At 42.6% G+C, this 27,735-nt stretch overlaps 2 protein-coding genes across 8 annotated transcripts; one reads left to right on the top strand and one right to left on the bottom strand.

Moving 5' to 3' along the window:
* Positions 1-275: 275 nt before the first annotated feature.
* Positions 276-15,607, top strand: LOC127308483 (uncharacterized). Of its 7 annotated transcripts, none has more exons than XM_071821510.1 (20): positions 276-411; positions 480-669; positions 2,868-2,933; positions 3,331-3,521; positions 4,330-4,434; positions 5,364-5,464; positions 5,846-5,924; positions 7,143-7,154; positions 7,790-7,855; positions 10,611-10,679; positions 10,757-10,813; positions 11,192-11,269; positions 11,978-12,075; positions 12,155-12,200; positions 12,585-12,712; positions 13,119-13,218; positions 13,549-13,611; positions 13,708-13,878; positions 14,920-14,976; positions 15,114-15,607. In XM_071821510.1, the coding sequence occupies exons 2-20, from the start codon at positions 498-500 to the stop codon at positions 15,291-15,293; spliced, it is 1,839 nt and encodes a 612-aa protein (XP_071677611.1). In that variant the 5' UTR covers positions 276-411; positions 480-497; the 3' UTR covers positions 15,294-15,607. The 7 variants fall into 7 exon arrangements, with proteins under 7 accessions (XP_071677611.1, XP_051195273.1, XP_051195271.1 ...); XM_051339313.2 differs by having other exon boundaries at positions 317-414; positions 15,149-15,607; XM_051339311.2 differs by having other exon boundaries at positions 318-414; positions 13,711-13,878.
* A 5,691-nt stretch (positions 15,608-21,298) lies between these two features.
* LOC127308484 (uncharacterized) lies at positions 21,299-27,658 on the bottom strand. Its single transcript, XM_051339317.2, has 8 exons — positions 27,002-27,658; positions 26,760-26,885; positions 26,468-26,665; positions 25,769-25,996; positions 24,459-25,601; positions 23,757-24,092; positions 22,975-23,476; positions 21,299-22,316 (listed from the first exon to the last, which is right to left on the bottom strand). The coding sequence occupies exons 1-8, from the start codon at positions 27,551-27,553 to the stop codon at positions 21,541-21,543; spliced, it is 3,861 nt and encodes a 1,286-aa protein (XP_051195277.1). The 5' UTR covers positions 27,554-27,658; the 3' UTR covers positions 21,299-21,540.
* Between the last annotated feature and the right edge of the window lie 77 nt (positions 27,659-27,735).

Genomic DNA, 27,735 nt, shown 5'->3' with positions numbered 1-27,735 from the left:
TTGCACACCGTTGGGAACCCGAAGAGAAAGGTATGATGATCACATTAGCAAATTTTCCCTCAGTCAGAAACCAAGGTTCGACCAATGAAAGAAAAGAGTGACTTCTGAAGGTGTTGCTAGCCGACTTGACATTGAAATTCATCTTATCTTCTCATAGAGAAAGAGGATGCATCACCAGACTATGTAAGTGATTTCGAGAGACCAAATCCAACTTCGAATCTTTCGTTGGTCTTCTTAATAAGAAAAAAAAACAAATAATGAGGAACGGGCCCAGACAGTAAGGCTCTCATATCTCCATAGAACACATTTCGTCGCCCAAATCGGGCCCAAAACCCTTTCGCATCTAAACCCTTCTCCCCCGTTCCCATCCCCTCCCCGGATCACTCGCCGCCGCCGCCGCCGCCGCCGCCGCCGGTACCTCACTGCCCTGCCCTCCCCTCGAATCCGAGACCCCGCCCCCCTGATACGCTGTGCTGCAGGTCGTCGCCGCCGCCGCGATGCTTTCCCTGTCGAGGGCGCTCGGGAGGCGTCTCTTCTCGTCCGCGGCAGCCGCGGCCGAAGGGGGCGCCGCCGCCTCGACGTCGGTGGTCAGGAAGGTGCAGAACCCCCTCGAGGAGTTCTTCGAGGTCGAGCGGAGCGCCGCAGACGACCAGGCCCGTCCCCACTACGGTACATCCAGTCTCTCGCTCCGACTTCCATATAGTCTAGTCTGCCTAGGCTGTGCTTCGCGGATCTTCAATGAGTTGGTCGTAGTTTCTGCCGATGGCTGTGTTTCTGTTGTTTCAGTGCCAGTGTGTTGTTCTTTAAGGAATTCATGACGCCAAACACTCGGCGTCTGGTCTGTGCACTGTGCAAGACCTCCGTGTGTAGAAACAGTAATGTACATACACCCTCTATCGAAGCAGGCGCTAGACCACATGACACTTTGTAGGTCGGATAAGATAATGAGGCCCCAAGCTCGGCCTGTAATGTGCATCTGTATCTCTAGTCTGTCCAACCATCTTCTTGTACCAGCAGCCACAGTGAATTGGCGCGAAATGTTGGTCGTACTTGATGCAGATGGGTCTGAGACCCAACCCGATTTCTGTTGCGCTGTATATGCAGTAGTTCACAGTGCCCCTCCTGATATTCGTTAAGATTAGCCGAAATAACGAGGCCCGTTAAAAACAAATAATGAGGAACGTTGTGGCAGTGTGGTGTTCCTTGAGGAACTACTGATGCCAAACACTCGGCACGCACGCAATTTTGTATCAGGATCTTTACTCTGGTCTGTACCAGACATCGGATAATTACAGACCAGTGCTTGCTTAAAAGCGATGCCTACCATTGTAGCATGCCAGCCTTTTGAGTTTCTTAGGCTGCAGTAAGGAAATATTCAGATGTACATATGCTATGTTTCCGTACCATGTTTGGTATTTTGCAGTGGATTTTATCGTAGGCAAGTTGGTGTCTATGTAAGATCCCATCTTAGCAATAGGTTTCCGCATCCTGTATGTACGGAATTCTATGCTGTTAGCAAATGAATATTATCCTTGTACGGAATTCTATGCTGTTAGCAAATGAATATTCAACTACGCCCTTGATTTTCTTACGACCGTTCAATTACGCCCTTGATTTTCTACCTAGGTACCGGGAGCAGTTCAGCCTTTGCTTCCCAAGTATGTTCTGTTAGGATCCTGCGTGTGTGTATTGCGTTGTATTCTGTTTGCTTATAAACATGCAGTGTTTCCCAAAAAATATGATGAGATGATCACTGGGAATGAATGATTTGCTCGAGTAGCCCCGTATGGCTTGCTCTGAAGAAGCTCAGGGGAGCAACAGTTTTGTTATGTATTTATTGGATTTCTGCTACACGACACAGTTTACATACATTTTGTAAGATGCAATCGGATATACATATATGTTCAAAGATTCGATTTTGGCACAAAGAAGAATTTTAGTGCCATTCTTGTATGATGGGAGCAGTAGTATTTTCCTAAAACATGACTTTCATTATAGCAACAGAAGGGAAAAACAGAATATGTGAATATTCATGGTTCTTGAGCGGTCGTAAGAAATTGGTGAATCTCTGCAAACTATAGTTGCACAATTCTGAACCGAATGATTGCCAACTGTTTGGAAATGGAATTCTCAACTGGAAGTAGCAACACAACAGTTTGTGTTGCCCCATCACGAACAGCTTGAGCAGAGGAATTTTGTTCCCAGCCAGATAAAATCTGAAACTACGAACTTAACCCCATGTCCTCGCGGCGGCTGCTCTCGCTCCTGCGCAGCGCCCGCCACGTCCCGGCAGGTCGCCCCGCCGCCGCGCCGTCTTCCAGGAGTTTCAGCCTGCTCCCCGCCGCGGCCGCCTCCACCTCAGGCTCAGGTGCGCGCTTCCCCATGTCTGTATCCCCCGTGCCCCCCTCGCATGATCCCCACGCGCGCCCGCGATGGTCTGGAGAGTTCGGTTTAGCAGCGAGGCGCGGGCTTGGCCTGCTGGATTGCGCGAAGCGCCCTGTGTTGAATTATTATTAAGTGGATGTAGTGAGAGATTGCGACGATGTTGTTGCCTTTGATTGTTTCGATGAGAGGCGAGGATCGCCGCGACCTAACAGTAGATTAGGGGATGGGGGGTCGTCGGGCTTGAATGTGCGGTGCGACATTTCAACCTGCCTGTAGATTGGGTCTCCCACTGTGACGGAATATGCAGCATTAATTCATCCATGGTAGCAGATTCGATGGTAAACCTGTTATTATTATGAATTGAGTTCTAATTCCAAATCTGTCCTGCTGCTATTGTTTCTATTGCAAGTTTGCAACTAAGAGTGGCGCCACTGCTGGTCAATGACCATCTTAACGAAATGCTTGATTTTCTATTCCCTCAGGTTCCAGTGATGGCAGCTTCGGTAATAAGGGTTCAAAGTTCGGCGCTATACTGATTAGGCAAGCAGGTAACATCTCTGCATATGTGCCACTCCCCTTTTCATGCATTGTGTGCAGCTTGGCTGTTGCTTAATATTATATTGTATAGAATATTTCGGTACTACAAGGTAGATGCAGGGCTAAGAGCATCTAAAATAGTGCATGCCACTTGCTACTAAGGGTGTGCCGTATGCCAACCCAACATTTGGGTGAGGTGGAAAAACAAAAGTTGAGAGCAGGTTAGCTTGTTACTAGATTGAGGAACAATCTAATTGATACAAAGGACTCTTGATCTTTCTCTGGTTGAAATTCACTTCTACTAATTGTCTAATCCCTATCAGACTTTTGTCCTTTCTACTTTCTAATTTAAGGAAATTCATTTCATATTTGATACCATGACAACCCTAACTTTATTCTTTGTTTCAGCTGTTTTTATTGGCCTGAGCAGCAACGCTCTATTGGCTCAAGATGATTCGATCGCTCCAGCAGATTCAAGTGAGCAACCTGATGCAAATGCTGCTGGTCTACGCCGTATTGAAGATGGTTCAGTGATCTCAAATGAGCACACGATCAAATGGAGAATGTGCACCGATAATGCCCGAGATTATTTCCTGAAAGCAAGTACCTCATTATCCTTAGCTTCATCTGAACCACATTTTCGCACTATCTTTCTGAGAAAAAGTTAGTACTACATTATAGTTTCCCTCTTCGTTCGAACATAATTCTCTTTTCTACATGTTTTCCCAAAAATGATGCAAAACTAGACCACAATCATCTGGATACATCGATAGCCAAGAGAGAACAACTATAGTTCTTAGTCCTCTTATGCTGACAATTTTCATATAACCTGTTTGGTCCACAGGTTTTGGGTTACCTGTTACAACTCTTACTATGAGGGTCAGTCCTTCAGTTTCCTCATTAGACCATGTGGAACTGGAATTTAACCTATCATAAGATATGTGTTGTTTTGATGTTGATATACTGAAACTAGCTGGTAATTTGTCATGATGTTTCGGATTGCTATTGCTCGAAAGCTGTTTATGAACTTCCCATAAGTACATGATCCAAGACTTGCTTCAGTTTCGAAATCATGCAACTATTGAACATTTGCATTAAGTATGAGTGTTTGCGAAACTCTCGACGGGAGAATCGAGTCCATTCAGGAAGAACTAGCCATTCTTCAATCCTAACGAAGTCATTCCGGAACAATCCAATGAACAACATCGATTACTTAGGATCAGCTTGCGAAATATGCCATGTGCATTAATTTTTTTAGGAACACCTTAATGCTGCTTGGAGTATGACTGTATTAGAGGAGGAAAGGAGGATGTCTCTTTAGTTACTCCTAGAGTCCTCTACTCTTTGTTCGTCCTTTGAAATGCAGTTGTCATTATCCTATTATATCCAATTAAATTCATTTCCTAGGGAAAATTAGCTGAAGCTGAGAAGTTGTTCAAGGCAGCTCTGCAAGAAGCTAAAGAAGGATTTGGACTGAGAGATCCACATGTTGCATCAGCTCTGAACAACTTGGTAAGTGTTACTATTGACTAAGAACTGAAGATTGAAGTAACATTCTGTTTGACCGTGTTAGGTATGGGTTCCGTTTGTAGTCGCATAATAGGCATTGTTCCCTTTTCCGGTCATGTACGTCGCAGACTCAAAAAGTGTGGCAGATTCTCTTAAAGCAATGCTAAAGTGATTGCAGATTTTGTTGGTCTAACCTATGCAAGTTTGCCAATAAGTGGTGAAGTTTCACAAGGTTATACATTGAACTAAACAGACCCTTACATATCCTTGTTCACTTACCTGGTAAACTTACCTGCATTTAGTATCATACCATTAAGTCCATTATATGCATATCTATTTCTATTTTGTAACAGTTAAACTGCATGTGGTACTGACAACTTAATGCTACCAATTAAATCAAATGTTCTGATAAGTCAAGTAAGAACTCTTGTTTTTTTAGTTTTTATGCTTTACATTTTAAAATGCTTGGGTGTATCAAAAGTAGATTCTGCACTGTATTTTAGATTCCATACGTTAAAAATCTGCGCGTAAAGTCTAATCTGGCCTGCTATCATGTGATGCCCATTAAACCCGTAACCACTTAAGCTTCTTCAACCAAACAACTTAAAAAGACCCTAGTTGTTTGTACCGCGTACCAAATCCTCATATACCACTGTATTATCCCAGTACATTAAGTTGTACGGGTTGCATTTGACACACTGGCATTCAAATGGTTTTTTTCTACAAATTTAAATAGGCAGACCAGGTCCTGTTAGTGGTAGGCTTCTGTAAACCGACCCTTAATAGTTAATACGTCCTCCTTTCCATAATTCTTGTCGTGGTAATTTGAACTAAAACCATGACAAGAATTATGGAATGGAAGGGGTACTAGTCTTGCGCGAAACAACATTCCTTTTTGTTCCCTGTTCCTAATATTATCCTTAGTTTTGCAGGCGGAGTTTTATAGGTTAAGAAAAGAGTATGAGAAAGCGGAGCCATTATATATGGAAGCAGTTGAAATCCTGGAGCAATCATTTGGACCTGATGATATACGGTACTTTGTGTTTTAAACTATATTGTGTTCTATCTCAACAGCAAAAAGCTACTCCCTCCATTCCGAATTGTAAGATATTTTAGATATGTCAATGTGGACTACATACAGATTGAAACGAGTGAACAAACACAATGAAATGCGTGTAGACACATACGATTCAGAAAAGGCTAGAACATAATTTGGAACGGACTGATACCTGTTATGCATCCCTGCCTGGTCGTTATATACTATTGTTGTTGAGCGGAAGAACGGCGTGCACCCCCCTCTTTGCGTGCCTGATTGATAGCACTAGTTGATGCATATGATGTCTAAATTCCCTGTGTTGGAGAACTGCCTTAATTTTTTCTCTTGCAAATAAGATACTTTACATGCCTCTTGTAGGGTCGGAACAGCTTTGCGTAATCTTGGGCAGTATTATCATATTCAGCGCAGGTTTGATCAAGCTCAGACATGTTATGAGGTACCCGCTGTTAACTCATGAATCTTTTGAAGTTTCAGCTATTATGCTTATCGTAAGTGTTATGCCATAAAGTTTGACAAGCTTTTAAATGAAATATCATGTTATACTCCCCCCGGCCCAAAATGTAAAGGCACACTTTATTTTGCACTGTCTTTAATGCACAACTTTGACCACTAATACAACAACATAAAAGCCGTTTTCCCAAGCAAGTTGAGGTAGGCTAGATATGAAACCCAACAGAAACATAAGGACACCAAAACAAGGAGAGAGAGAAAAAAAAAAGGAAAAAAGCAACGAGTAAACTAAGATTCCGGCACATGGATCGCTGATTTCAATACAGTCCTATCAAGAGCCAAATCTATAGGTACATTCAATCCCTCAAGTCTCTTTTTACCGCCTCCGCCCATGTCAACTTTGGTCGTCCTCTGCCCCTCCTAGTATTTTCCATGCTCTTTAGAATACCGCTGTTACTAATTTTATGGACATATTATAAGTACAAATCATACTCAAAGTTGTAATTTGGTGACTAAGGAAAATCAAGGGCGCCTTACATTTTGGGATGGAGGGAGTAGCTCAGTAGGGCTCTTCCCTACTGTTCTAGGAAGAAAATTTAACAACTCGCAGCTAGTAATTTGTGAGGAATGAATATATCAGAGCAGTGCCATGTTTTGTGGCTTACCTTTATATGTAATTCTTGCATCCTGCTGGGAGCAATGATGGAACCAATTTTCAGTAATCTTTCCAAAGCTGAATGACGTGCAGCATCTCATCCTAACTTTCCTAGAGCCAGGAAAATTGAAGATAGGAAATCAAAATATTTCTCAAAGAAACATAATATCGTTATAAATGATAAAAGAGTTTTTTAAAGAGACATAGCATCCTTGACACTGCAAAAGCTTTCATGTGGATACTCATTTGTGTCGGATGAAAGCATTAGCATGGTGCCATACTGCCATCTTCTATCTTGCTGTTACTGTTCAGTAATTTAAGTTTCTCTACTTGTTTGAGTTGTGCTCCTTCTAGCCATGTGCAACATCAAGACTTAAGAAAGTGCTTGTGAAATAATATCTTCCAATTGAACCGTGAAAGAAAAAAACATGTTTAGGCCCATTATAATTCTCAATATAGTTATTGCATAATTTTTCTATTGTTTATGCATGTTTTTTTAGTTTAAACTTGCTTATATTATTTTCTTTTGTCTGCTGTTCCTTTTTGCAGCGTGCTTTGAAGGTAATGAATGTTAATTCTCTGGCCTCCTTTTTCTTTGCATGTTTGGCATTCGTTATCTGAATCTCATATGTGTCTTGTGTCACCTATGTCACCCATTATAATCAATATTACAAGATTTGAGTAAACAGTATAATCATACGTGTCACCTATTTTATCTGGCCATGCATACATAATTGTTTGGTGTTTGACACATGGCACATAAGCAGACCAAACGACAAGCCACCAGAGAAACATATTGTTTCGACAAAGCATTGGAAAATAGGGAAATATGTGCATTTATTTATATTGATGATATGTACAAGATTTTTTTTACTTCACTATAGGATGACCAATCATCAGTTGATCCTGTGTATGAATAAAAACTTTAGCTATTGTTCCATGTGAATACTGTTAATATTTCATCCAAGGGCTATTGTTGTATCCTTTTCCCTCTTGTGTACTACTCTTCTTACTTTAGCTTTATTTATTTTCTTTAATCATCAGACATTTTTGTTAGTGATACATATCAGTTACTGATCTAATTAGAAATTATATTGTTCTAGCTTTTGTTCAGAAATAATCTACTTGACTGATTTTTTGGGGCAAGGTAATCTATGTTTTGTGGTTCTAGCCATCAATTTTAACTTGCCATGCAGATAGAAGGACGTGTTATGGGGCTTGGTCACCCAGATTATGCAAATACAATGTACCTTCTTGCCAAGGTACAGCTATACTATTGCTGTATAAGTTAATGTTCTATATTATCTCATTTTTTCACGGACATCTCTCTCGAAGGACAGGAGCAGTGTATTTCATTAAGAAGAATATAATTTCCCTGTTATTTAAGTGAAAACTAGATACAACGAGCACACACCTAGCTAAAGTAGGCCGACACGCAAATAAGTGATGGAGACTGTTCTCTGGTATGTGTATGTCTAGTTTGAGTACAAGTTCACCATACCAAATATTTGGGCGCCAAATTATGGCTAAGGATTTGCTTGACCATGAGGCTAGCGTTGGCAATAAAGCTGAAGTAGAATTCACATGGGCTTGCTAAAAGTTTTACAACCATCTAAACAAAGACCAAATTTTTCGGTAAGGTTTGTTTTGGACACCAACCGAACATACGCTATGTATTTATTTCCTAGGCTCTAAGACATACAGCACACACACAGCTAGTTTAACTAGTCACTGAGCTGTTTTTGAGGGGAATGTGTGTTCTCTAAGCATATTTTGACATCCTGACATTGTTTCAAATTAGTATTATGTAAACTCCACGGATATTAATCAACATCCAAAAGGCAGTCACGACTCATTACAGTCTTCAGTGATCTTGCAGTACAGTGTTTGATTTGAGTGAATGTGTCACAAGAGAGTCGCCCGATATGTCAGCCGATAGGCCATTACCAAGAAGTTGTGCAATACAGTTTGGAATTACTTTAATGAGCCATATACAGAAGTTCGATTAGATTTCAAAGTCCAAACACGCCTTACAACCCGTCGAACTTCAGGTTTAAGCCAAACAGAAACTCTATGTGTTTCCTTTTTTGCAAGTTGATTGCCTCATACAGTTATTCGATCCACATAGTCCCAGTTGCTACAGCTTGCAGCTGCCTCCACCATTACCGACAACTGTCCGGCCCCAGAAAAAGTTTTATCAGATGTCTCCATTTGGCACCACTGTGTCCCAATGCTTCTGCACCTCCATTATTATGTTTCATGCGGTAAGAGACAATGAAAATTCTACTCCGCTCCATGCATTGGAAATTCTCCCTCCGTCCCGAGGCTTAAGGCGTAATTTTTTTTTCAACTTTTCACCAAAGCATAAGGCGCAGATGGCTAAGTATCGCTAACTTCCCAATAATACCCCTCCCTCTCGTTTCATTCGTCCTAGAAAATAGCGCGGCATTGGGACGGCGTTTTGCTTCGTCTTCCAGGCATGAAGTTAATTCTGCCGCAACGATTGATCTCAAGTCCTCGATGCGGTGCGAGACCATGGACTGCCGCAGCGATCGATCTCAAATATTTTCTCCCCCGTCCGCCCTTTTCTTTCTCGTGATGAAGCCATGGTACCCAATCAAGATTTGATCGTCAGCCATGTTGTTCCGCTGGATCAGGATGTGGCATGCAACGTCCTCGCACCGAAGGGTAAAGAGAAGGGGGCACAGAGGAGGATGGAACGCGAGGGAGAGTTCGTTCGGGCTGCGGCGGCGGCCCTGGCGTTAGCGGCTGCGTTCATGGCTTTTGCGGCGGCGCTCATGGCTACTCATGTCGTGCGCGCGGAGGATGGTGGAGGGTGTGGCAGGTGTCGGCATCAGTGGCGAGTGCGGCGGCTTTTCCCACAGTCCTTGGCGAGCTTGGCGTCCTCCTAGTGCTGGGAAAACGCAGAGGCCTACTTGTCCTTCCTGGCATGGATGAAGAGAGCACATGCAGGAACAAGATGAGAACACGCCCGGCCTGCCTTTCCTAGATGGAGAGCACATGCATGAACAAGAGGAGGGCACATGCATGCAGAGAGAGCACCATCGGTAAGAGAGACTCGTGGTAGCGCGATACGAGGAGACTGCGCAATGTACGAGAGAGAATTAAGGAGGGATTAAGTGTGTGCATGCAGGGGCAAAATTGGAAGCTTTTGCCTCTCCTGATCGCCCTTAATCAACGAGCCAATATTTTTACGCCTTATGCCTTGGTACGGACGGAGTAGCAGTGTAGCCTAACTCAGAGCATTCTACTCTATGAGAGAATAGCAGGAACAATTATTTCAGCATTTTCTCCCTTTGTTGATGTGCACTCCCCCCATCCAGGTCTTTCCTTCTCCAAATATTATTTTGCTAGTTGAACTTGTGAAATAAAAACTTGTCTTGAGAAACATGAGAATAGAATGCTTTCTCAGAGTACTGGAGAAAACCTGGCTTTGATGATGTTGATCAACTATGCAATCAACTCAATGGCTTTACCTGTATGCTGCATGTACCATAGTTCATGATTTATAGATTTCATGCAAGGCTTGTTGCATAGAGCTTCATTTCATCCTTGCATTGAGCACTTATACTCTCCTTGAGCTCATTCTAAACTGTGTTTTCTTGAGCATTTCCCTCATTTTGGCGGTTCCCTTCTCCTAAATAAGTGGAATCAATTGCAATTATTTATCCGTGAAATGCCTTTTCAAGCTCTCTGACAGCAAAGGCTATCTCTGTGAAGCAAAATTTTATATCGCCACGAAGCTCATACTAGTGTGCATGTTCTGCTGCATGTAACTGTATTATATCTTTGCATGAACCTCTTTCATATAATACCCTTCTTGAGCTCACTCCAAATTGTGTTTTCTTGATGATTTCATTTATTTTGCTGGTTCGCTTTTTTCTAAATAGATGGGATCATTTGCAAATTGCAACTAGTTATACAGAAATGTTTTTTTCCAGCTCTGTAAATTGTGATCAGTCAGAAAAGGCTAAACCTTTCTTTTCCTATTCGTAGGTATTACGTCAACAAAGAAAAGGAAATGATGCAGAAGCTCTTATCCGAGAATCAATTAGGATACTGGAGGTATGTTACCATTTCAGAGTAGATTTTAATCTGTATTTTTTTGTGTGTATGAAAAGGTTTAATGAGGATTAACTTAGGAAGCTGGACTTGGCGAATCACCCAACTGCATACACAGGATGAGGTTTCTCTCTTTGGTAAGCACCTACTGTCAGAGATATCCCAGCTCTCAATAAACCAGTAGGCTTTCCAAACTCATGCATAGGAGTTTCTACTGTGTGGATGTTTATAAAAGAAATACGTCGCCTTTTAGTATTCCAAGACATGACATGTTGCGCAAAGTTCCATGTTAAAAATAAAAAATACAATGCAACAACAATGTAACATGGCGAGCAAAACCACACTGTAGTCTTCACCTTGGAGAGGAGGCGCAGGAAGGAGGGGTCAGCTTTGTTGGGTTTATGTCCAAACATGAGTTTAGTGTCCAGTTCTATTCTGTGATCATAGTTTGCGATTTTACTTTTATCCTTGTATGCATTTTTTTTGGTCGTGTTTAATATGCCTTTTTTCTCTAGGACTTGGTGAGGTCAAAGCGACTGGTTGAAGCTGAAAATTTGCAAAGGAAGATATTACATAATCTGGAGCTTTCGAAGGTATGACCTATAGCTTTATTCCTATGCTCTTTCTTCAGTGTCCGTCATATGAAATTGATCATGAACATAATATGGTTGTTAAACCGGGGCTGAGTTCTGTATTATCTTTGTCCTAAACACAACTCTTGTTTACTCGTTTGTTAATTCAAGGTTGTGTGGAGTACAAGTTGTAGGGACAATGTGTCACTCATTCCATAAGTTCCACTGTGTAGAAGTTAGCAAGCAAGTAAACTACTTCAATAAATGACTATATTGAAGCACATGTCACCATATTACATGTTGAATGCACGGGTGCAGTGATGCCTCAGTTCAGCTCGTATACTCGATGGTATTAACATAAGCTAGAAGAAAAGTTGGACCGGTCAGCTAGAGGGAAATTTAGTTGAATAGAATTCTTAATCTGCAAATTTTGGTGATCATTGACATTTCGATTAGTAGAAATTCTACCACAATATACCATAGAAATGATAACGAACCAACTCACTAACATTTCAGATAGTACAAATTCTGTGAAATATTGTCGCCATCACATTTCCATGAATTTCTTGTCCAACTAGCAGCCCATAATATTTCTGATAGAACATATATGAAACAAAATAAAAGCTTATTAATGAGCAAGAAAAGGAAAAGGTGACAGTGACACACACTCGTGACCAAAGCCCACCCCTACGAAATCTACTGAAATATATCTGTGGAACTGTTTGATAGGGATGGGATTCCTTGGATACTACAATGGCAGCTGAAACCTTAAGTGTTACTCTTCAAACCATCGGAGAGTTGAAGGAATCGGAAGAACTATTGGAAAGGTAAAAAGCTTATTCAATAGGTTCCTTGGTCATTTTTGAAGTTTTCTTACTCGCAGGTTTCAATGGTTATGATGTTTAGATGCCTCGCAGTCAGAAGAAAGATTCTCTCTGAAAATCATTTTGAGGTTTGCCATCACCTTGTATTTGGCTTTTGATGATTTTCGATTATAATATAAGACATCTTGTGCTACCAAATAAAAGCATCGTGACCAGTTATCTTAAGTGACCACCCTTGGTAGTATATCACAAGCTTTCTTACAAGGAAACTCTTAAAATCATATGCATCTTAAGATCCCTTTATTGAGTGAGATATATATGTATATAGGATGCCTGCTTTGACCAATATAGCCTTTCTAGGATGACTTGGCTCGTGTGGGATAGAACCCTACCGTGGGCTAGAACCCTGGAACTGATACCCCCATATAGTGTTTTGAAGATCTTTTTTTTTTTTCCGAAACAGTCGCATTTTGTCAGTGTTTGATTACCGTATGTTGGTCTCGTTGCTACAGGTAGCAGGTATATTGGTACAGTTGGCAAGGCTAACTTTGCTTAAAATTATTAGTGACATCAAGGTGAGCAATGACCTGTCTAGATCTCACCTTGTCAAGGCAAAACAACTTGTCAGTGATTCAATAAGGTATTGTCTTCTAGCTCCATTTTCTTACACTTTTTTTATCCATAAACCCAATCAGCATGCCAAAAGGTGATTCCATAATGTAGTGAATTCTCGAAGGATTTTCTCATATTTGAAGATGATCCTTTGAAAGGTATTCTTCTTATATTGTTATCTATGATTTCACCACTAAACTTGCTGTTGTCATATTTTATAAGTTACCCATAAAATGTGATTATATGAACAGTTACATTGGTGAAATTTTGACTAAAATTTTTAAATAGGAAAACGGTGGTATCTAGTTTCGCGTGTTTGTTTGGGCTCGCCTTCATTGCTGTTATATACTTGAGTTACCCCTTCTATGATGCTGGAATATTACTTAACATATCGAATGCTTGAATCTTACTGAAGTCTTATTTCATCATGATAGGATAACAGAAGGAATATTGAATCGTTTGAGGGAGAATCAGAAAAAACTGAAAAGCACAATTGGTATTGAAAGAGAGAAGATTGGGGCAACAGCTGTACTTGTATGTTTCTACTTATTACTCGCCCCCTTATTATTTGCTTCATGATTCTGAACCCTTCCTATTGCCATTCTTGCACTATTTACTCCTGCTTTTGTGTTTATTTAGTTTTGACTTCATTGACTTAGAATTAGTTCTATTCACAACTCTCAGGGTTGCATGGATTGCATTTTAATTAACCCATTTGTGCTTTAAGTTTTCAAGTTGATCAAAGTTACTACCATAAAATTTCCATTTTATCATCAGCTTGCCTTTACCTTGTGGGGTCATCTTCTTAACCAGGTAGATGCATGAATACCATGCTTTTTTTAATTGATAATACTGTTATTGCAGTTGCAAGCACTTGAAGTTGTCGGACTTCTTGAAGCTACAAGAAAGAGAAAGCAAGAGCCAGGGGTATTTTTCCAATACTTCATTTGCGCATCTGGCAGTGATCTGATAATATCTTACACAATTTATTTGTTTACTTCTAATGCAACAATTCTGCTCTAGAAGTTGGTACTCTTGCTAAGGCTTCCTCTGGAACATTTGAAGCATGGATACTTCAAAATTGATGCTGTACGCGTATCGCACACATGTCGGCTATTCATATGGCCAGATAAACATCTCATAGGTGTTCGAAATACCACATTGCGCATCCATCTTAAAAATAATTTTGAAAAGGTCCGATGCAACACTGATGCATATTTGAGTTTACTAAATCATGAATTACATTTTATCAACTTGACTACTTATGTACACTTGCTTCATGTAGCATTTATTTTAGTAATGCATGTTGACTCAAATATTATGAATGTCTTCATTTATTACTCATCCTTGATGGATCAAAACAAATGATTATCTAGAATTTGTTTGCAAGGGGTGGGATGAGACTCATTGCTCTGTTTGTTTCAGTAGGTAAATGCTATTGAGTCTTATATATTGATCAACTTTTCTTTTTAATTTAGGCACTAATTGTAATGAATCCAGTTGTTATGGCCTATGTGGATTGCCCACCTTCTTTCTGCCAGTTCGGACTTTTGGTTATACTGGTTGGTGTATGAAACTTAACATGGTATCAGAGCAGATGTCTTGTGTTCAAGTCTCGCATTTTGCAATTTAATAAAAATTGCGCTTGCCCTCTTTGTGTCCACGTATAGGCCTTATTGCCTTACGAGCCATATGTGAGATTCTGTTCACGTCTAGGCCTCATGGAGTCACATGTGAGATGGGGTGTTATACACTTGCACTGTATGTGGATTGCCACCACCTTTCCACCGGTTCGGACTTTTGGTTCTGGCCGAGGTCTTGGGTTCAAGTCTCGGCTTTTGCAAATTAACAGAAATTGCTCTTGCCTTGTTTTTGTCCATGTGTAGGCCTCATTGATTCACACGTGAGATTCTATTCACGTGTAGGCCTCATTGATTCACACGTGAGAGGGGGTATTACACTATATGTGGATTGCCCACTTTTTTTTCCCATCAGTTTGGACTTTTGGTTTTACTGATTGACATTAAACTTAACAACAGTGAGGTTATTTCTCTACTGCATATTTATGGCAAACATTTGCATCATGGTTGGATGTTACAAATTCAGGACTTTAAACTGTCAAATAGACGTGGATAGTATTACTTTTGACATACTTGATCAACTTACCCCTGTATTGTGTTATTCACATCTAATTTGCCTCTGGTATCTTAGCTGACTGTGATCTCTTCGTTTCAGTCTGATTATGAACATGCTGAACAAGCTCTGCGCAAGTGTATTTCACTTTACAACGAGGTATGTGTCAGATCTTCCCCATCTTTTCTGTATTTGTACAAAAGCACTCGAGGCATCAGCCGTTCCGCTCAATTGGATGTGTGCTCAACAGCAACTAACGTAGCCATTTTAAATAAACGCTATATTTACTGTTGCAGCCTTATACACGAAATGTGGTGTCTAAATACCTCAGGCAGCAGTACGAGAGATGCTTGAGGAGCCTCATGCACATTATTCAGCACGATCCAGACATCTTGAATGCGCCTGGGATGCATGATCTGCTAGGTGAATCACAGCGAATAATGAAGGAGTTGGATGAAGAGAAAAATACGAAGTGATCTTTTTATGGGTGATATGTAGTAGTCTGGTGACACAGGAATAAGCATGGCATACAAAGTCTTACGGATTTACGGCTTATAGGAGAAACCGAATTTCCAGATCTTGCCAAGTGTAAGATGTTAAGAGATACATGATCAATTCCATTGGTTTTGTTTATAGCGCTTAGACTAGTTACAATGGAAAATATCATATAGTAGTATCATGCATATGATACTACTATGATACTAGTGTAGAATCTCAATACAAAAGTGTGTAGTACAAGATTTATTTAGTATTAATTTTTCTAGTTCTACATGTATCTAGCTTACCACTATCATCTCTTTCATCATTAATTGATGTGACATATTAGCTTTTTTGCATGCATGTAGTGCATGATACTAGCTATGATACTCTCATTGTGAGTAGTCTTACTCGGTCCCACCCAGTAGTTGTAGAATGTTAATTAAATTAATTAATCGCAACCCACTTTTTCAAATCGTGTAAGAATAATATTCTAGCTCCCAACTTTTGTTTTTAAAGCCGCCTCACATAAAGATGCGTCCGAAAAGTTTTCTTGGTTTTTTTTAAGTGGCGTATCTACGTTCACACTTTGAGTGATCCATGAATTATATAAGTTGTAATAATTATACTTGTTTATAATTTGGTAATATATAAAGTTGTAATAATTATAATTATTTGATAATTTGGTAATATATAAAACGTCGCATGCGCTAATTGATGCAGTGCCTGGGGCCCCTATGTTGAAAAAAAACTTTTGTTTTTTCAGCAAAGGTCATCGCAAACCAAATTTTTTTTTCGCAAGATCTTACTAGCATGTCTCCTAATATCCACACACATATTCTTGTATTTAAGAAAAGATCCTAATATCCACCAGGTTCCTTTGTGTGGAAGTTAGCTATCCACGTTCCGGAACCATGATTTGGCTTCGAGATCTTATGGGTTTCAACTTTAGCCTACCCCAATTTATTTGAGAATGAAAGACTTGTTTGGGCCGGCGTTGAGCCGGTGCATCTGGTGCGGCCGCACGGGGCCTCCGATTGATAGGGCCCCCCACCCAGGTAACTTACGTATACATGCTACATGCTAGGCCCTACACTTAGAAAAAATATTGTTGACTAATGAAATCAAAACGAAAACACCGTCCGCGTTGACTCCTCGTTCTATCGTTCATCGCATGGACTTCTCTCTACTATTTTTCCTTCCTTTTTCGTTCCCCTATCGCCGCTGGAATTCCATGCTCTTCCTTCTAGATTTAGCCGTTTTGGCGTAATTAATGGAGGAGGAGGTCATGATTGATTGATCAAAAGAAATTTGTCCTGATTTTGCAAGGTCAGTATAATCCCCTCCTATATTTTTCGTCTGATCTGATCTGTTCTCTACCCATTCTTCCTCATTCCCCGAACCCAGAGGCTTGAAAGGAACAAAAGGTAGGGCTAGCTGGATTCGGCAGCTCAGGCTTGCGGTTGCGGCAGCTCAGCAGCAAGGTTTTTTTTTGGTCTTACATCGGGCCCCTCAGCCCCTGCCATGTCAAGGCCGGCCCTGATATCCACACACATGATCTTGTATTTAAGAAAAGAAGCCGCATTCACTACTCAGAGTACAAAATTCCCTGCCTGAATCATTTTGAACACCAATGCGTCTATTTTCATCTGTCTGGGCTGGGCCGCTCGCCCCTCTAGCCAGGCCTCTCTCCTATCCCTTGTGAAAACCAGCTATGGTAAGCTGACCTCACAGAGAAAAAACCTCTGCGATCGTAGTGCCACGCCTAGATGTCCGATGACCATCTGCCGCTCAAAAGGATATGCAAGATAATCTCAACGTCGATCGATAGTAGGTATTGATGGAGCTTCTCTTCATTCCAGGTGGCCGTTGGTGTGTCGATGAAAGCTGAAACGGTCATGGCGGTTCCCTGGCTAGGACGCCATAGGACGAAGTCCGCCATCACGAGGAATCCAATTTCATTCCAAGCATCGATAGTCTCGTCCGTTCCGACTCTACAGATCAAACCCTGCTTCAAGACTTGTACTCCCTCGCGTATTGCCACCTTACTTGCAAGGGTGAGGAACCGGCGCTCGCTCCAAGCATCTCCCCTTCTGGAAAATACACGGCTTTTGTGTTGTCCAAGAGAGGTGCGAATGTGTAGATGGTTCGAGAGGATACATGGTGGTGGTATTTAAGAGAGCAGAGCCGGTGCCACATGAGATCGATTTGTTGTATGAGCAGGCAAGATAAAGATAGATAGGGAGAAAAATCTTGAGCTTCGATGTCATTGGTGCTGCAGATATCTCTTTTTCTCGGAATACTTGCGCAGTGACAGCAAGGAAATGAGATAGTTGTGGACTTTGTGGCTAGGAGTGGACTCGCGCGTTCGGATGGGTCCAGCCGGACAAAAATGCGGCTAAACATGGCGACGCACCGCAAATACGGATGGCCGCGGCGTCCGGTCGCGGAACGACGCAACCGGGCGCAAATCTGGACTAGGTTTGCGTGGCCGTGGATGGCACGCGGCGTCCGGTCGCGTCCGGCCGCTTGGCTGCTCGTCTCCCTTGGGCCCACCTGTCGATGACCGGGGAGGCTTATTAAATGTGGACTGGAGGGGATCTGTCCCTCCAGTCCAGTCCCCGCTCCACTCCCCGAGCGCAACCGCCGCCATGGCCCCCAAGCGACGGTTTGCTCCCGGAGCCAATGACAACGAGGCCAGCAGCAGCCGCCGTCCGCCGCCGGTGCTGCGGGCCGGAGGGAACCGCGGCGGCCTCCACATCGGAGAGGCCGCTCGCGGCGGCGCGACATTGCCGCAACCGGCGCCGCTGCTGCTGCAGCCCAAGCCGGAGTCCTCGGAGGAGGACCCCGACCTCCGCGCCGCTCTCATCATCTCGGCGGCGGAGGAGGAAGCGAAATGGCCGCAACTCCAAGCGGCCATTCGCACCTCCGCGATGGAGGAGGAGGCCCGGCAGGCGGCCGAGGATGCCGAGGCCTTGGAGCTCTTCGCCCAGGCCCGTCGGGAGGTGGAAGAGACGCGGCGGCGCGAGGAGGCCCGGCTCCACCGCGAGGAGCAGCAGTGGCAGGAGGCCAGGCGCCGCGCGGAGCAGGGGAGGTGCCGCGTGGAGCAGGGGAGGCGCCAGCAGGCCAGGCGCCTCGCCTGGCAGGAGAGGGAGGCGCAGCTCCGTGCTGATGCGGTGGAGCAGCGGCCGGCTCCGGACCCTCACTCCGCCTGGGAGGAGGCCCTGTGGTCTCCGTGGCCGGAGTCCCCGGCGCGGTCGAGCCACAATAGTGCCTCGCCGCCTGGGGACGTCGTCGACGCCGACGCCGACGACGCCCACAGGGACTAGGCGGCGCACCGGCGGCCACCGCGTCGACCAAACCCATATAGAGGGCTTCTTTTATTAGTTATTTGCTCAAAATAGGGCTATGTACAAATTTGCTTAAAATAGGGCATATGCTTAATCAAATTTCGTTTAAATTTGCATTTTAAATTTTGTTTTCCTATTTCTTCGAATATGGATTGCGTTCGCGCGTTAGGCGCAGCGTGCGACCCAAACGGACACGCGGACACGGGCCGCTGTCCGGATGTCCGCTCGGCCACTCAAACGGTCTAAAACGGATGACCCAGCGCGTCCGTTTGGGTCGCTCGATTGAAGATGCCCTGAGTGACTAGGACAATGCGTCGCACGCAACAAGAGACAGCTAAGCTTCGTCTCTGCTGGAAGTAGTCCATGCAAGGTTGCTGGCACAAATTGTCGATGCTTATTACAAACATTAATGCGGTGGTAATGCTGACTTGCTGACAGAAAAGTATTTGCACATCAAGCAAAAATCTGGCCGTGATAATATACTGCACTTCATTCTACTGGCGGCTTCTTGTCGGCATCGGTCACCGGGCAGCGGCGCTGGTGGTGCGGTGGATGTTGCCCGTCAACTCGCTCTTGTGTGGCATGGTAGCGGCCAGCTCCTCTCGCATCTTGTTAGTGAGATATGAAGGTGGATTTGGATGAGCAAATACTCAGTTCTTTGTATGATCTGAAAGCATCTAACCGAAAATGCAAAGCCTCTTCGACTAAAAAATACAACCAAAAGCTACGCAAAAAGGTGAAAGTCTTAAAATCACCATGTTTTTCAATAAACAACATGTTTACGAACAGAGAGGTCTCCGTGAATTGGATTGATCCTAAATTAGATTTTGTGGCTATCTCGAAAATTGGAAGACGTGATTCAGCAAGTCTGCTAGACAGCTTATCTAGTGGTATAGACTTTGCTTGGATTTTACATCCTCCACGTGGAAGATCTCGAGGACTACTACTTGGCGTTAGATCGGACACTTACGATATATTAGCTAGTTTGGATGAAGATTTTCATATCGAATTCCACATTCGTAACAAAGCTGATAACTTCACACGGATTCTTGTCGCCGTATATGGTGCTGTCCATGAAGAGTTTAAAGCTAAAAAAATCGTGAATTTGGCGAAATATAATTCGTACCTTAATTGTATAGAAGGGGATTTTAATTTGCTAAAATTCCCACATAAAAGGAGTAAAGGTAGATTCAACAACTATTGATCTTTCTTATTCAACGTTATCATAGATAGCTTAGACTTAAGAGATGTTCCGATGATTGGAAGGCAATCACGTGGGCGAATAGACATCCAGAGCCGACATATGCAAAGTTGACACATAATGGGAATCAAAATTTCCATTAGTCACGGTACGAGCCCTATCTTGTATAGAGACTTTGTTGGATCATGTTGTATTCTGCTAACTACTAGAACGCCTAGACCGCTATGTGAACATCAATTCAAAATTGGGCTAGGATAGTTGCATCATGAGGGCCTTTTGGAATTGGTTAAAAAAAAGTATGGGATGACCTTAGCGGGTCAAAATTATATCTAAAGGTAGAATAATAAAATATGCGCCATGTGCAAATATACCTTTGTGGATGGGCAAGGGCACATGTTAAGGCAGCTTAAAAGAGAAAAGCTTTATTTATCAAATGTCATTGATGGGCTTGAAGTTATCATGGAAGTGTGCCCTTTGTCCACACAAGAGATTGAACAAAAAAAAATGATCCAACGCGCAGATGGCATGTCTCCTGCGAGAAGAGGAACTCAAGTGGTACCAAATATCAATTTAATTTGGAAGGGGATTCGAATACACGATACTTCTATGGTGTTGCAATGGTAGACATCGAAAGAAACGTATTCACTCTTACCCAGGATGAAGGAATGATCGAAGAACATGAACAACTCGAATCTTATGTAACAAATTATTATAAAAATTTGTTTGGAAATTCCGAAGAAAGTAATCTCCCAATGGACGAGTGCCCAACAAATGATATTCCTCAAGTTTCCACTCAGGAAAACACTCGCTCACCTTCTCCTTATACTGAGGATGAAGTTAAAAATGTGATTTTCCAAACTAAACACAAGACTCGGGACCGGATGGATTCCTATCTAAGTTCTACCAGAACTTTTAGGATGTCATTAAAGTGGATTTGCTAGAATTGTTCAGCATTCTTCATGGTAGACAGCTAGACTAATTTCGGTTAAATTTTGGTGAGGTAGTTTTGTTGCCAAAAGTTAATGGAGCATAAAGAATTTCATAATATAGATCAATCCGGCTTCTTAATGTCAGCTTCAAAATATTACGCAACTATTAGACTCCTTGTATTTATGCAAGTAGAAATATCCTCAATGAGGTAGTAATCCACGAGCTTCATTCGAAAATAGTTGAATGAGATAATCTTAAAGATTGATTTCAAGAAGGGTTATGAAGTAAAGTGGTTTTTGTTATCCGATGTATGCCATCCTATTTTAATCATTTGATAAGAAACAGAAAATAAGTGTCAGGAATAATGTGATTATTGTTAAGAATATGGGAAATCGCATAACGTATTAATAATTTAATATGGCTTTCCACTTCTTCAGGACCGGGAGCAGGCATACTCCAATTTCCACGGCACTGAATACTTCTAGTTGTACTATTGTGTCAGAATCATGGACACAGCAACAAATAGACGAATTGCTATTAGAAAGCGTTGCAAAAAAATATATTCGCTGGACGATTCGCAGCCGTTCATACAACCGTTGTACACTCATGCTAACTACTCTTTTCTGTTCCTGGTATTGTCAAGGCAAAAAAAATACGGTTTAACTTAACTGAACCTACACCATGGAGCTGAGATTACAAGCAAAATTAGTCCAGCTCAAAGCATTTCTAGCAGGTTTCACAGCTTCAGGAACGGATTCACATATATCACTCTTTGAAGGGAACGAACGCAGCTCCCAGTTGTGCCTCGCACAGGGAGTACGCTTCCGAACTCAGTTTCTTCTGAAACTTCTCCTTCAAATTGAGCTTCGTCACGGTTTGCAAAGCTCGCGTGCAAAATCTCCGCACTTCCTGGCGACGAGACTTGTTTTCGGGCATCTTCGTAAGAATCTCCTGCATCAACTCGCACAGCAGAGCCAGATTCTTCTTCAGAACCTTTGATGCACTCGAGACATCATCGCCAACCCAGGATTTCAATATGCAATCCACCAACTCTAATGTTTGAACTCTACGATACTCAGCTTTTGCGCTCCCGACCTTCTGCAGAGCAAAGCCGAATAGTTCCCGACCTAACCAGGGGTTCCTGCGGACGACCTCCTTCACGAACCAGATCTGCAGCCGTGATTTCTTGTTGTTGAAGTAGTCAGTCAGCATGTAATGGAACTTCTCAACCACACTTGCGAGTTCCTGCTTGGAGCAACTCTTCGAATTGATGATCTTCAGGATCCAAAATGTAGCATTTTGGGCTGCGGAAGCAACTGCCTTGTGCCGTGACCGCGATGCCAAATGTAGAGCCTTCTGTAACAAAATTTCAAGCCTACTAAGTTCAACATCACTGCCTTTTGGACACTCTTTTGCTTTGAATATCCTTTTCTGCAATATGCCACCAATACGTTGCCTGAACTGCTCACTGCCATCAGAGCTATGTGATTTCACAAAAGCTTGCATTAAGAAAGCATACACCTCCAGGACCAGGTTTTTCCCTGTAGAGTTGGGAGATAGAAGGTTACAAGAAAAATAGAAGAAAAGCTGCATAACACAAGTAAAACTAGAAGAAAACAATCAATATAAGAAAACAGTAAGATGCGTAAAATAAATGTTTACGTCTGATGCTGTTTCCCATTGGATGGTCAAGTTTTTCAGGCCATACTCCAAAAAAAAATGCGAAGATCGTTTCTTATTTCATAATAATAGACGTCAGATATCTTTCTAGCTAGAGAAAATGTGAAACACAAACCAACTTTTTAAAAAGTCATCCAGAATGTTAAACAATTAATATGAAAAAAGTTACATACCATAAGTAGATCACACAGAAGCCAACAATTAATACAGAAAACAGCAAGACAAGCAAAATAGAGGAAACATCAACTTCTGAAACCATTCGATGTTCAACTTCTGCAGGACATGTTCCAACAGAAAACATACAAAAATATAGTTTGGTATTCAAATAGCTTTCTAACTAGAACGTGCAGGCTAAAGAAAATGTCGGTACAATGAACTAGGCGTCAGACATTTTGATTAAATTCATAACAATAACATACTAAAAATTTCACCAGAATGGCAAACAGATACTAACGACCTACAGAGTTACAGGTGCCATTTTACCTGCATAGGGTGAACAGTAAAAGAGTTGAAAAATACCTGGGTTCCTCTGAAGATATATCTCCAGTAAAGTAAGCACGCGAAGCTTGAAACGCATAAGTTGAGATTGCTGAGTTTCACTACCAGGAAGGTTGTTGCGCTCCTTGAAAATCCTCGCAATGTAAGGATCAATACGGAACATAGCATCATCGTCCATACCATCTGAATCATCTGAATCTTCCCCACCTTTGGCAGCTTCTGTACCATCTCCATCTTCTGCTTTATTGTCAACTGTTTTTTCCGAACCGTCCTGATCCTGATCTACTTCATCAGCCGAATCATCATCCATTTCCTCATCCAATTCATCTGTAGCATCATCAACATTCCCGACATCTGCATCTTCCATTTCATCATCATCATCATCTTCAATACCAACACGAGGGTCATCTTCATCATCATCGCTATCTGTTTGACGACGAGAGCCCTTCATATCTATCTTTACAACTCTCAACATATCAAGGAGTCCTGTTTCTGTGATCTCGTCCGAGAACACACGGAAAACCTGTTGTTTCAGAGGAAAGACATTAGTGATAAGACAAGAAAATTATATATCCACAAAAGGGTGAGGGGCCAGTATGTACAAATCTGACATTTCTACGTTTCAATTACCACTAGTACAAATACAGAAAATGTCTATGAACAACAATAATATATTAGGGAAACCAGGAAGAGAGAAGGGCTTGCACAATTAGCATAACTGTGTTCTGTTTATTTCTTAGTATCGTCGTCTCAGATTTCTCAAAATTACAAAACTTGCAAATGCTTGGGGCATGTATACTTGCCTGTTCGATGGTGAAACACACAGGGCCAGATACATGAGGCAGAAGAGAGAGAAAAGTCTGCACAAGTACATCCATAAACTCTAATGACCCATCCTCATTAGGCTCCTCTGACCCATCCTCATCTGAGTCCTCTACACTGTCCTCAAGAGGCTTTGGCAAACTGGAACTATCACACTGAGCAATGGAAGGAAATGTTTTCTTGCAACATATAATAACATCAATTGCAGCCTCCCAATACTCCTCTGGATGGAGAAGAAGTTGCAGCAGCAACTGAATAAGAAGATAACGTATCACGTGCATTTTAGTTGAATCCAATCCAGACTCGGCTTTTCTTTCCTGGTCACACAGAAAGGAACCACAGAAATCAGAGGAGAAACCCACAATGAAATATATGAATCATCGATAGTACAGAGAATTGTTAATTCAACCTATAACCCTACATTTTTTCACTGCCCTCACATAAGCAACAAAAAAGTATATATCAACATTATCTGAATGGCCTAACTCTGACATTAGGGCATTTACAGTGGTAAAAAGACAGCCTTCTCATCTAGAGACGATATTAACAGAAACTTATACTGGTCATTTGTACCAATATTTCTCACCATACCGATGGTATCCACAACCATTGTCATCAGGTCAAACATAAAAAAGCATATAAGCTATGAATTAGCCAAGTAGAATAGCAGTAAGGTACAGAACCTCTTGGAAAAGTGCAGATTCCGTAGCCAGTGTTTTCTTGAATGCATTATCATCATTGCTGCTCAAGGTTCTGAACAGGGAAACTGAAGGAATATTGCATACGGTGTTAATGAAACGCATGAAGTAGAAGCCCAAGTCATTAGACTTAATATCTCCACCAACATCTAAAGCCTCATCCTTTTGTGCATCTTCTAGTAATGATTGAAGTTTTTCAATGCACTCATTACGAAGTGACGTTGATATAGCTGCCTTTGGCCATTTGAACTTCTCTTGCAACTCAAATGATGTCACCTCATTTCCTAAGGAGGCTGAGAATAGACCTTGGACTGCAAAGAATTTCAGTATCTCAGTCTGCACTTGAAACTTCTCTTCAATACACTTGACCATTTCAGAATCTGAGTGCTCATCAGGCTTAAGCCTTAAATTTTTCAAGACGAAAGGAATTGTATTCACCACCCAGCTCTTCACAAGGTCGGCATTCCCTTCACCAATAAGTTCCTTATCTTCAATTAAGCCAACTTCTGAATTCTCATCAGTTGTCTGACTCTGGTCAGATGGTTCATCTGTAACAGAACCTTCGTCCACAAAGAGTGCCATCAAATTCTGCACAAGATACAAACAATCTTGACCATTGTGGAACTTGGCTATCAACCCTTTAACAGTTTTTGTTTTCGTCAGGCTGTCAAATCTTCCACAGCTATACTTCTGCAAGTTGATAATGACAGCAACACAGCGATCATTATCATTACTTACTATGCTCACTAATTCTTTCAGAAAATGTTGTCCAGCATTGTACAACCACGATGAAGAATTTGACAGAATATCCATCAAACCAAGAACAACTTTGCTGGATAGAATTACTTGTATAGATGATGGCGACAGTCTTGGAAGGAGATCAATAACAATATTAAATGCCAGATGCTTCCGGTCATGAGATGAGAGCAGCAACGAACTCTCAATAATGACCTCACAGAAATTCCGTAGGTTCTTTCTTGAATCCTCAGAGGAACTGCTTTTCTTACTTTTTTTGTGCTTTTTACCAGAACTTGCGTTATTATCATTCTGAGAAGCTTCGTCCTGGATGAGCATGTCTGTGATCACATGCCATATACTATGGATACGTGGAAGACAAAATGCAGATTCCTGCATATAGAGTTGCAGCAGAACAATCAAAGAACCATCCAGAAAAATGGCACAAAATGTATGGCATTTCAAGACCATAAGGTACATACAGTGATTAACTCAGATATATAACACATGTTAAAATATTAATGAAAGTCCTCCTGAAACTTTCAATTACTCAAAATTACCTTAAAACAAGCAGCAACGGAGAGAAGATGCTCTTGCGTGAAAAAATTGTCAGGACTGAATGGATATGGCAGAAGCTTGCCAAACATCTCCCTCTGAACATTAGTTCTTTCTTGCAACTTCAAAGCCAGAAAGAGCGCATCTGGATCTCCAACATTAGCAGCTCTGTTAAACCAATCTTGTACACCAGGGGACTCAAGAACCTCAGAGAATATAGCTTCATCTGGCAGCTGCAACATGTAGACAGATGACAAATCACAGATTAGTTCACAATAAATCCCATTTTACAACCAAATGAAAAATTGAATGTCCAGTTGCAACAAAATTAATGCAAAGGGTGGTCCCAATAGCAAAAATCACGCTAGGCCAATGCTGGGGTGCCAGCCATATTAATATACAAAAGTTTTTTTAAGACCAAAGTTACAACTGGAAGAAACATACATGTTGGCCTAGCTAGTTTTGGCTGGAAGCGGTACTTGACTGGCTAGCATCTTAGTACATTACTTGATTTCTGCACTTAATCCAAATCAGTGTAGAGGCCAGAATTACGTTTACTTATATTTTTAGAATGTCTGTCAAACCTAATGCACATCAAGGGATGAACCTTCCATATTATTCTGCATAACATGTCTAGTTCCACCAAAAGAATAAAGAATTCATGCTACCAAAAAAAGGCCCGGCGTGGGCCTTGAGATATGTACCTTCCTGGCCAAATCCAGAATCAGTGCAGCTGCAGGCTCGGTGAGATAGCGTTTCTTACTTCCAAGTTGTACAACCTCGGAAACAAAATCCTTGAGAATGGGAGAAGACTTGTCCTGCGCCCACTGTCCTGACACCCTCCCAGACCTCGCGAGTGATCCAAATCCAAACAGGCGCCCCAGAAGATTGTCCTTGGCTTCCTATAACGGAATGAATATTGAAATTTTTGTAAGTTGGCATCACAAGTAGAGACAAATAGGAAACGTGCAGGCAGGTGATGAAAATGCAAGTTACCGGTCCTTTCATCGAAGCCGAATACTCTAGCAAATTAGGTATCAGCTTGATAACTGCCTCAACACTGATTGCTTCAACCGATTCGAGCACAGTGGCGAGACCCAGCGCAAACCCTTGCCTCGCAAACTGCAAGTAAGACACCAGGCATATATTACAACGAATTGAAGCGTAAAGCAGCAGCAGTCACGATGAATATTACAGAATATGCAGGTTTCGTTGTAGAGGAAGGAAGCGTTCCTGACCTCTCTGGAAGAGGAGATACCGCGGATAAGCCGGCGGATGGCGTACCGCACCGCCGGGGCGCAGTTATCCAGCCCGTCCTCCTTCTCCGCCTCCATCTGCGGAGGAGCGTCAGATTCGGCGGCTTCGTCCTCCTCCTCATCGCGCTTGCTCTCCTCGTACGCGCTCTGCACCTCGCGGAGCTCCGCCACCAGCGCCTCCGCCGCGGCCTCCCTCACCGACGCCTCGGGCGAGGCCAGGTCCCGGAACACCTTCATGTGCAGCCCCGGCCCCGCCACCGGAACGGGCGCAGGCGCGGGCACTGGGACCGCGGGCTCCTCCGCTGGTGGTGCGGGCTGTGGCGGCTTGGGCTTGTCGGCGGAGTGGCGGTGGCGGTCCTTGTCGACCTGCTTGCGCTGCTTCCTGAGCTCCATGGCCAGCTTCTTCTTCTTCTTGGCCGGCATCTGCTCGGCCGGGAACGGCTTCGCGGGCTTGGCCCCCTCGTCCTGCGAGGAGTCCTCGGCGGCTGGGTCGAGCTCCGCCAGCGCCGTCGGGGGCCTCTTCTTGCCGGCCATTGGAGCGCGCCGCGATGGGTGGCTAGAAGCTCTGGTGGAGGTTGTCGGAGCCGCCGTTTGCTTGGGGTTTATGCCGAGGAAGGAAGAGGAGACGGGACGCCCAAGCTTGAAGGCCTACTAGGGTTAGGGTTTTTATTATTTTCTCCGTGCCATGGCGGTTGGCCCAGGCCCATCACTGCGTG

The sequence above is a fragment of the Lolium perenne genome, chromosome 6, assembly GCF_019359855.2.
Source record: "Lolium perenne isolate Kyuss_39 chromosome 6, Kyuss_2.0, whole genome shotgun sequence".
NCBI lineage: Eukaryota > Viridiplantae > Streptophyta > Magnoliopsida > Poales > Poaceae > Lolium > Lolium perenne.
This window is presented reverse-complemented; position numbering and strand designations above follow the sequence as displayed.

Excerpts from the sequence above, each read along its gene's own strand:
- LOC127308483 (XM_071821510.1), top strand. The coding sequence starts at position 498 with ATGCTTTCCCTGTCGAGGGCGCTCGGGAGGCGTCTCTTCTCGTCCGCG. Across the intron at positions 13,612-13,707 it reads AGAGAAAGCAAGAGCCAGGG|AAGTTGGTACTCTTGCTAAG; the intron begins GTATTTTTCCAA and ends ATTCTGCTCTAG. Across the intron at positions 13,879-14,919 it reads TTAAAAATAATTTTGAAAAG|TCTGATTATGAACATGCTGA; the intron begins GTCCGATGCAAC and ends TCTTCGTTTCAG.
- LOC127308484 (XM_051339317.2), bottom strand. The coding sequence starts at position 27,553 with ATGGCCGGCAAGAAGAGGCCCCCGACGGCGCTGGCGGAGCTCGACCCA. Across the intron at positions 26,666-26,759 it reads CGGCTTCGATGAAAGGACCG|GAAGCCAAGGACAATCTTCT; the intron begins GTAACTTGCATT and ends ATTCCGTTATAG. Across the intron at positions 24,093-24,458 it reads AATCTGCACTTTTCCAAGAG|GAAAGAAAAGCCGAGTCTGG; the intron begins GTTCTGTACCTT and ends CTGTGTGACCAG.